The sequence below is a fragment of the Calypte anna genome, chromosome 8, assembly GCF_003957555.1.
Source record: "Calypte anna isolate BGI_N300 chromosome 8, bCalAnn1_v1.p, whole genome shotgun sequence".
Taxonomy (NCBI): Eukaryota; Metazoa; Chordata; class Aves; order Apodiformes; family Trochilidae; genus Calypte; species Calypte anna.
The window spans coordinates 5,171,374-5,181,082 of NC_044254.1; the positions used below are offsets into that span (position 1 = coordinate 5,171,374).

At 48.7% G+C, this 9,709-nt stretch overlaps 1 protein-coding gene across 2 annotated transcripts; it reads left to right on the plus strand.

Annotated features, from left to right (window-relative positions):
- Positions 1-448: 448 nt before the first annotated feature.
- On the plus strand, positions 449-9,417 carry SERPINC1 (serpin family C member 1). 2 transcript variants are annotated; one of them, XM_030455228.1, is made up of 8 exons: positions 449-615; positions 4,013-4,391; positions 6,148-6,363; positions 6,599-6,736; positions 6,828-7,221; positions 7,550-7,614; positions 7,785-7,945; positions 8,107-9,417. In XM_030455228.1, the coding sequence occupies exons 2-8, from the start codon at positions 4,017-4,019 to the stop codon at positions 8,249-8,251; spliced, it is 1,494 nt and encodes a 497-aa protein (XP_030311088.1). In that variant the 5' UTR covers positions 449-615; positions 4,013-4,016; the 3' UTR covers positions 8,252-9,417. The 2 variants fall into 2 exon arrangements, with proteins under 2 accessions (XP_030311088.1, XP_030311089.1); XM_030455229.1 differs by having other exon boundaries at positions 450-615; positions 7,785-8,148.
- Positions 9,418-9,709: the final 292 nt, after the last annotated feature.

A 9,709-nucleotide genomic window follows, 5' to 3' on the forward strand; every position in this document is an offset into this window, starting at 1 on the left:
TTCTCAGTTCATGGAGAGATGTTTTTTAAATCCTCATCTTTCCAGCTGGGGGAGTGAAAGGGGAGTGTAGTTACGCAGGGACAGCTTCAGTTTTGGCAGTTTCTCCCACCTTGTGCTTGTTTCTTTGGGAATGGGGACTGACAGGGCTTGGGGCAGAGGGAAACATTTTGCTGAGCTACAAGATACTATAGAGATTTACCAATATCTTTGAGCATCATATTGTTATTTGAACTCTTTGAGCATTTGGGGATATTTTTTTTCATGGTCTGAGCAGTTTATTTTCTATTGGCAAGAACTGAAGGGATCTGGCACTTGAGTGGGGCAGGTGGTCAAACTTTCCCTTGTCAGATTGAACTTTAAAACCTCTTTCAAACTAAACATTGCTCTTTTTTTTTTTTTTTTTTTTTTTTGCTCTTTGTTTAACCTTCTGCAACTGGTCATCAGCCTTTGGCCTCAGCATCCTATTGCCCTCCCACCCTCCCCTGCTTTTCTCTCAGCTCTGTCTGAGCACAGAAACCCAGTGAGGAAACTGCTTTGGACTCAAGCAACACTTTATGTCCTCATCACAATTTGCATTTAAATACTAAAAGCAGAAGGCTGGAGGTACAGGGGCAGGTAAGAGAAACCAATTCCCTTAATCTTTCATCATTAATTAATTTTTTGTCACAGGGTCTTTTCCCTTTCATTAGCCCATGGATTTTAGCTGCTAATAGAGTGTTTTTTCACTCTGGGCATGAACCCAAGGAGCCATTTTGAGAGGGCTCTCCCATCCCAGCTCTCACCAAGGCTGTACAGCTGACTGAAGGGTCCTGCCTGCCTCTCCTCCCCAACCTGTAGCAATGCTTTGTCATGCAGAGAATAGTGCTTGGGGTATAGTGGAGAGCAATTTAAAAGCTTAGATTGTCCCAAGTGATCTCTTTCCTGGCTGTAAAAGCACTGCTGCTGTGCTGTGTACTCTTATTTGGAAGCTGGAAGGCAGGGAAGACTTTTCTTCTCAAGACCCAAAGTCAATCTCAAAATGGTTTGAGCTACTTAACGCTTGCTTGGGTTCTTCAGCAAACTGGGTGGGTGCTGGGGGAAGTTGGCATCACAGAGGGTGGCACCTGGAGGGTCAGTGGGGTGGAGGAGGAATTGCTGGAGGACAAGCCCAGCAAGTTGTCCTTTTGCACAACTATGGGAGACAGGGGGATAGAGATGGGCTGTGCCCAGGTGCTTTCCACAGCTGGTGTGGATGCCCAGAGCCTTCTGATTTTCAGCTGAATCAGCAACATTTTTCTTGACTTGCTGTGGTTTTCACAGAGGTGAAGCAGAGGAAAAGAGTCCTTCCTAATTGTTAACATTCTTCCTTGCCAGTGACCCCTTTCAGGCTGTGATGTTGCAGTAATACTTTTTGGGGTCCTTGCAGAATAAAAGCTGACACAAGGTGTTCAGAGCTGTGAGGGAAGAGGAGTGGGGTTTGGCCAAGGCTTACAGCAAAGAGCTGGCCTCAGAAATAGCAAGGGTTACCTTGCAGCCTGCCCTTGAACACTCCCAGGCATCACCCCCCCAGGGAAGATTTTCTTTCCAATCTCTCATCTAAATCTCCCCTCTTTCAGCTTGAAACCATTCCCCCTTTTCCTATCACTCTATTCCCTTGTAAAAAGTCTCTCCTAGATTTCCTGTAGCCCCTTCAGGTACTTGGAGGATGCTTCTAAGTTCTCCCCAGAGGCTTCTTCTGTTCTCCAGGCTGAACAACTGATTTATTTTCAGCTTGTTGCCATTGGAGGAGAGGTTCTTCAGCTCCTGGATCATATCCATGGCCTCCTCTGGACTCACTATGAAGTCCTCTATCTCCTCTTGAGTTGATGGAGTCAGGACTTTCCTGTGGAATAGAAACAAGGAGTGTTTCCCATTTAACCAGGACAGGGTGAAGAGGAGGTGCTCTCCCTCACTCTTGTGCTTTGGATTTTAGATGTGAGATGAGCAGCACTGTCCGATGGTGGACAACACAATCTGCCTCTCTCTTATCAGGACCAGGCAGTTGTGCTTGTACAGGCAGATCAGCATGGTGGAGGTGACAGGGCAGGGACTGCAGTGACATTGTCCTCTTTGCAGTGGCACCAGCAGCTCTTGTGCCAGTGACAATTGAGCTGGGGTGGGGGAGTGCTGCTGGCAGACAGCAAAGGGACACTCTGGTCCTGGGGATGCAGAGCACTGGAGTGTGCCTGGCTTGTTGCTGATTTTTCCTGTAGGAGTGAAAGGTTGGGAAGAGCAGTGTTTCCTGGAGTAATTCCAATTATCTGAAGAGTATTCCTTTCTCTTGCCTTCCTGCCCTGGACGGTGCTTTTTATATCTGTATTTGGTTGACTTCCCTCCCCTTTTAGATTTTTTTTTTCTTTTACCTTTTGTGGTGCTGCATTTATCCTAAAGCTTTTGGAAGATAATCTGCTTGTTGTTGTCACCAGGAGTTGTGGCCATGGCCTGAGCAAGTCCATCTTCTTTAGCATGTTTCCTTGCAGTACTTGCTGCTGTGCCATTAGCACATGCTAGAGATGGCCCCTATGGGCTCAATAGGGTCTTGGTGCCAAATGAGGTAATTTCTGCTTTGAAGGAACTGGAGCCAAGATGATTTCATTGCTCAAGAGCCCAGGGAGTTGTGAAAGAACTCAGAGGTCTCCTGCATTCCAGATCAGCCCTTGAGCTGCCCCCATTTTCCTCCCTATAGGTACTGGCCCCCAAGTGCTGCCAAGACCCCAGCCATGGAGGTCACCAGCACTAAATGCAGCTGATCTTTAGTTACTTAGGAGACAGTGCTTGGGAGCTGTGGCATTGGAGCTGGCAGAGGCCTTCCCAAGTTAGACATCTCTTGGAAAAAAGTCTTCCATTGTGAGCAAGTCCTGGGCAGGCTGCCAGCCCTCTCCAGTGGTTGTTTCTTGGACTGTTGTGGCTGCAGTCTCTGAGCTTCCTCCCACGGTGTGTGTGAACAAACCCCACACAGAGTCTTGTAAAGAGCATCTCAAACCTGCAGCCTGCAGGAATGCCACTTTTGTGGGCCCTCAGACAGCTGGTGGGCTGTGCAGATCCCCTGCTTTCAGCAAAGGTGGGAAATAGGACTTCTCCCTGCCTTTCTGGGAGTTTTCAGAGACCTGCTTTTGCTGGAAGAGGGTTATGAACATTACCCTCCCCTCCTCTGGCACCAGGGACAGTCAGTTTTTATCTGAGGTGGTGAAAACTTAGGACCACCTAAGTGATGCATCACCTACACCATAACCACTTAAAAAATGTGCTTTTGAGGGGTTATAAATCTCAGTGCATGGAGGGATTGACTACCCTGGAGACCCCTTCCTTATCACCTCTCTTTGCTGCCTGTAGTGATCCCTGGATCACCCCTTAAAGCCTGAAAGCCCAGACAGGAATTGAAGGGGATGGAGGAGCTTGGGTGAAGGCAGAAAAGAGACCAGGGAAGCCAGGAGCTTCCCCCTGGAAAAGGGGGAAGGAAACAGTCACAAACATCCTAAGGCCAACTGGTCTGTGGAGCTTGGGGTGTGCCTGGGGATTTTCCCTATGAGGAAGCTGGGTGGGATTTGTACTGAAGCATAAATGTGCCTGGGCTGCAGCTGGGTGGCTTTGGTGGCTTCTGTGCTGGCTCTTGTCACAGGCAACATAGGGAAATGCAGCATGGGCAGGGTCTTTTCAGGGCAACCATCTTGGCTGGTCAAGGAAGGGACTCAGAAGTTCCAATTCCTACATTTTTGTACAAACTTGTCAGGGTTGAGCCTGCTGCTGAAAATAGGGTACCCAGGGCTCTAGGCAAGCAGAATATTGTTTCTAAAGGTGCTTTGTGCTCAGAGGCTCTCACCTCCTGGTGGTGTCTGTCTGTCCTTCTGGCTCATCCTGCAGCTCCAGGACAGATGGACAACTGGGAACAACCAGGGGGTCACTCATTTATAGTGGCTGAAATGGGGCCCGTGGGCTTGGGTGGGTTTTTTGGGGGGCAGGTGAGTTTGTCTAAACTCTGTCTCTCTGGTTCCAGGACAATGCATCTTTTTGTGCTGTGTCTCTTCAGTGTCTGGGGTCTGGGTGCCCCTGAGCACTACCTTGTGGATGACATCTGCACAGCAAAGCCCCGGGACATCCCTGTGAATCCCATCTGCATCTACCGCAACCCCGAGAAGAAGCCCCAGGAAGGAGAGGGGCAAGAGCCAGAGAAAGGGAAACTCCCCAGCTCTACCAATCCCCGGGTCTGGGAGCTCTCCAGGGCTAATTCACGCTTTGCTATTGTCTTCTACAAGTACCTGTCTGATTCCAAGGACAACGGGGAAAACATTTTCATGTCCCCCCTCAGCATTTCTACAGCCTTTGCCATGACCAAGCTTGGGGCTTGTGGTAGCACTCTGCAGCAGCTCATGGAGGTGGGTGATGTCTGCTCAGCCTTTTCCTGTAGCTGTCAGAAAGGGTCAGAAAGACAGCAAAGGTGATGGTGATGAATCAGGTCAGGATGGCTCCTTGGCTCAGGAAGGGAGATTTTTATTTAAACAAGTCCCTTGGGAGGGATGTACCAGGCTGCTTGTCTCTGGATTTGTTTAGAGCCCAGCTCTTTCCTCTGACTCCCTGTATGGATCCTGGGTTTTAGAGGTTAAGTTTCATCTGGAGGAAAGGAAGCTCATTTGGGAGGTGAGGGAAGGGAATGGGAACAGTTTTGTTTCTCACAGACTGGGCAAACATGCCACTGTCTAAGACCCAAGACACAAGACCCTTCTTGCTGTCTGACCCAGCTGTGAGGGCACTTTGTCTGCTACTTGAGGTTTTTGGTGCTGCGTGGATCTTCGTTGCAGATGGGAGGCTACAGCTCAGAGGTGCCTTTCTCCTTGCCTCACTTCCCTGGAGGTGTGAATGAAACTGCTCCTCTCACCCCTGCTGCTGCTGCTACCTTTGCAGATCCTCCCTCTGAAGTAATGATGGGGTCACCTGCACATCTCCTGCACATCTCCAAACCCGTCACTCATGGCTTCCCCTCTGAGCAGCCCTTCCCTTCTTTCCTCTGAGCTATCTGGGATGCTGTGCTCCAGACTGCCTCTTTTCCTTCTGAAAGCACCAGTTCCTCCCCTCCCTGCCCCCCTTTAACATGAAGGAAACCGTACCAGAGGTTCTGGATGTTTGTGTGGAGCAACTTGCTGTGGGAATTTCTGTGCCTTACAGCACAGAAAACAGGGCAGATGGTAATAGACAAATCATAACTCTCCTTCCAGCAGGCAGCTAAGAAAAAATTCACTGTGCTGCAGAAATCTGCTCTCAAAATGATTGCTATGTAGTCCCTGAAAAAATAGATGAAGATGTACCAGAGTTACTCAACAGCCCATGGGAACTGTTCCTAGGAAGGAGCAGCCTTTGATGTCATCAGAGGAAGGTTTAGCAGGAACCTTGTGTGTCCTTTTGTGACCTGCATTGACCCAAGAGCTGGTTCCTGTCAGGATGATGTTGCTCACATCATCCTGTGTGAGGCTTTAACTAGGATGTGATAGGGGGGCTGGGAACACACTGAGGAAAATCTGTTAACTTTAAAAGCACTGGGGAAAGCCCCATGCCAGAGTAGGATCTGTTCCCTGACAGGGATCAGGGTGCACAGAGAAAAATATCTCCAAGACCTTCATGTGCCTTCTGCATGACCATGTAAAGACTCCAGCTAAGCCATGCTCCCATTTGAGGCACACATGTACAAAATAATGGAGCTTCCTCTGACAGCTTAACAAAAGTGGGAGGGGAAGAGAGGCAGAGGAATAGGCAGATCCAGGCAGGAGCCCTGATAATAGTTCCAGGAAAGGAGTGTCAGCAAGCAGGAGTGGGTAAGAGGCTGGGTGAAAGAGAGTCAGAAGCTGAGATCAAAGCATGGAAAGCAAAGAAGCTGGGGTTAGAAAGAGGAGCAGTGCCCCTGCATGCTGAGCAGTGTTTCATCCTGCACCTTGACCTCAAAAACAGGGTCTGGAGCTGATTCCCTTCATGTAGATTTGGGTTCCAAATTAAACACGGAGGATGAAGTTCCGAGGTCCTGCGTATTTCTCTGCTCCATCATTTTGGGGCAAAGGCTGCATCACATCACACCTTGCTGTGCAGCCTGGGAGCATAAGAACCTGCTCATGGATCTCCCTTCTTGCTGTTTGGCTCCTCCAGGTCTTTCGATTTGACACGATTTCAGAGAAGACCTCTGATCAAATCCACTTCTTCTTTGCTAAGCTGAACTGCCGCCTGTACAAGAAAGCCAACAAATCCTCAGAGCTGGTGTCAGCCAACCGCCTCTTTGGGGAGAAATCCTTGGTCTTCAACGAGACTTACCAGAACATTAGTGAAATAGTTTATGGAGCAAAACTCTGGCCCTTGAACTTCAAAGTGAGTTGGAACCACTGGGGATTTTTTTCTTTTTTATTTTGTTTGTTTGTTTGTGTTTTCCCCCTCCTGTCCTTCTGGTTTTGCTGCATCCCTCTCTTCTGCCCATGGGCAGTCCCTGGCTCTGAGTGTGTGTCCCCTGAGCACTGAGTTTACATGTCTCCCGGAGAAGGGATAAAGAGGTGTTTAAGAGGTGTTTAAAACCCTTGACTTAACCTGTTTTGGTATTTTCCTTCAGGAGAAGCCAGAGCTTTCCAGGAAGATTATTAATGACTGGGTGGCTAATAAGACAGAGAAGCGCATTACAGAAGTGATCCCAGAAGGAGGTATCGACGATCTCACTGTCTTGATCCTGGTCAACACCATTTATTTTAAGGTACAGCTAAAAAAATCTAGGGGAGCAGCATGTTACCCTGGGAGAAAAATGATGCTCATGTTTGTCTCTGTCTTCTTCATCTTCTTTTTAGGGTCACTGGAAATCCCAGTTCCCAGCTCCAAACACAAAACTGGATTCCTTTCATAAAGCAAACGGTGAGACCTGCCAGGTCCCAATTATGTACCAAGAGTCCAAATTCCATTATGCATCCATCCCTCAGGACAAAGTCCAGGTGCTGGAGTTGCCTTACAAGGGGGATGATATCACAATGGTGCTGGTCCTGCCCAATGTTGGGACCCCACTGGTGGACGTGGAACGAGACCTGACATCGGAGAAGCTGCAGGGCTGGATTGACTCCATGAGGGAGCTTTCCCTCTTCGTGTACCTCCCTCGCTTCCGTGTGGAGGACAGCTTCAGTGTCAAGGAAAAGCTGAGAAAAATGGGACTGGAAGATCTCTTCAGTCCAGAAAACGCCAGGCTCCCAGGTCAGAGTTGGAGGTGGGGTGGTGGAGGTAGAGGAAAACTTTGCTGGTGCCAGGGCAGTCAGTGCAGCAGAGCAGGAGGAACGAGAACATGAAAGTGTTTAGATACTGCTGCACTGACTCTGTGGTTAAGTCCCACCATGGACATGAAGCCCTGCCCTGTCCTAAGGGTGTGGGAGTTAAGCAATAAACTACAGTTGGTGGGGATTCTTCTTGTTTTAGGGTAGGCATGTCCTCTGCTTGAATGCCAGGCCATGAAGGACAGAAGTGTGTTCTCTGCTGGCCTCTTGTCAAAAAACATAGATTGAACTGTCTCCATTTTGTGTTTCAGGTATCATTGCTGAGGGCCGTACAGACCTGTATGTTTCTGAGGCTTTCCACAAAGCCTTCCTTGAGGTAAGACTTGGTTTTGTGTCTTCCTTTTAAAAACATGAAGCACAAAAAAGGGAAAAAAATACCTCTGAACTCCCTTGGTGTTCCCTTACTCAGCAGTCTGGGGAAAGACAGTGAGCCCTCTGCATCCTGCATCATGCCCACATTTTAATCCCATCTCTTTTGGTTGGCAGGTGAATGAAGAAGGCAGTGAGGCATCAGCTGCTACAGCTGTCGTCATCTCCGGCCGTTCCTTCCCCATGAACAGAGTCATCTTCAATGCCAACAGACCCTTCTTGCTCTTCATCCGGGAAGCTGCCCTCAACACCATTATTTTCATGGGCAGAATAGCTGATCCTTGCTTCTAAAGGGGCTGCCAGGGCCTCATTTCTCCCTTCCTTGCCTCTGGAAAAGAGGCAGTAGGGTACTGCCACAAAGCCTGGGCTGCTCTGTTGGTTTTACTGTTTGGTATAAGCTGCAAGGAGGGACAGTATCCAGCTGGGCTGTTACTGCTCCTCCTTGCTGTGTAAACCTGGGCAGAGGGCACCTCACTTGCTCCATCCTTCATTCCAAGTTGAATTTCTTTTTGTGGCACCCTAACATGAGTCCAGCATCGCTGTCATCCTTACATCCAGTCTTCCTTCTAGACCTCAAACTGTAACTCTGCTCCCCTGGTACATTAAAAACCTGTAGAGCTGTACATAACAACCTGATCTCTGAATGGACCAGTTTTCAGTAAGTCACTTCCTAGACTTTAAACTTTCCTTTTTCAGTGAACAGGCCCTTTCCTGCTTGCCCCAGTCCCAGCAGCAGAACCCCAGACTGCAGAAGTCAGCAGAACAGCAGCAGCCCAAGTGACCTTCACACCTCTCTGGGCAGAATGTCTGGTGGGTGACAGAGCTGCTGAACAACAGCCCCTGATTTGCCAAAAGTTACCTGAAATGAGCCAGGCTGCTGAAGAGCTGGTGGGAGATGTTTGGTCTCTAGGTTTGGAAGCAGTCAGAGGTTTGGCAGGATGATCTCTGCTGTTCCCCTGTAGGTTTGAGCATCTGTCTGGTGTTGTGAGTAGGGAGTGGTTTGGACACAGAGAGTCACCTCCTTTGATGTGTCTCTGGGATGGTGCAATCAGTCCCATCCACATACAATCCTTTTTGTGCTGATGTGCTTGCCTGGAGGAACAACTCAGAAGGAAGCTGTGTGTGCAGTGCAGAAGCTGGGGCTCTGGAGGAAAAGGGGGAAAGTTTTTGAAATCATGATTTCAGAAAGCACCTCTTCCTCTTCCTGTCCTGCTCCAGCACTCATGGCCATGTCTTTGCTTGCTGGACCCTGATCTGCTCTTGTTGTGCAGCTCCAGAAACAATCATCTCATCTGGGGCTGTGGAGATGAGGTCAGGGAATGAGGATGGTGAGGGCAAGGCCTGGGTCTCCCTGCCCTGGTGCTGAACCAAAATGCTGCCCAAAGGCATCAGACTCTTGGCTGGCAGTGACTGCAGAATGAGAGCAAGAAGTGCTGAGCCTGCAGAAGTGATGAGGCAAAGTTCTTGAAAAAAGGACAGAACTCATCCAAGATGGTCAGAAAAAACAGCCTGGCCCCACTCAGCCTCTCCCATGTTGCCAAAGTTTGGTGGCTCTGGTACTGTGGCAACTTGGGCAGCAAAGAGAAAATTGGCATCAGACCACTCAGAGACACAGACAAAGATCTGAGTATTAAACCATTTAATTCTCAAACCACTCACATGCATAATGTTCTTTTACACAGTGTTAAAAGAAAGAAGAAAATGTGATTTGTTGTTTGTTTTTTTTTTTTTTTTGATACAAACAGAATTTCAAGTATACATTTATAGAATTTTCAAAGATTCCTACCCAAGTTGCTAAGTTTTCATTCACATTGTTCTTAAAGCTGTCCAACGAGAGTGTGTTTTGCTAAATTGCTTTCAATGCAATTGTACAGTCCCCTCTACCTTGATTTTTATTTCCCCCTTCCCCAGCTCTGCTTTTCCTACCACCCTTCCTGCCCCTCCTCCACCAGCCCTGGCTGTCCCTGTGTTGTGCCACTGGCCAAGGAACCAGTGGCCCCTCCAAAGAGCCTCTGGCTGCCAGTTCCCACTGGAGGAGGAGA

Bases quoted from the DNA above. Each gene is read 5' to 3' on its own strand.
- SERPINC1 (XM_030455228.1), top strand. From the start codon at position 4,017: ATGCATCTTTTTGTGCTGTGTCTCTTCAGTGTCTGGGGTCTGGGTGCC. The intron at 7,222-7,549 runs GTCAGAGTTGGA...TTTGTGTTTCAG, and splicing joins AGAAAACGCCAGGCTCCCAG to GTATCATTGCTGAGGGCCGT. The intron at 7,946-8,106 runs TCCTTGCTTCTA...TGTTACTGCTCC, and splicing joins TTCATGGGCAGAATAGCTGA to TCCTTGCTGTGTAAACCTGG.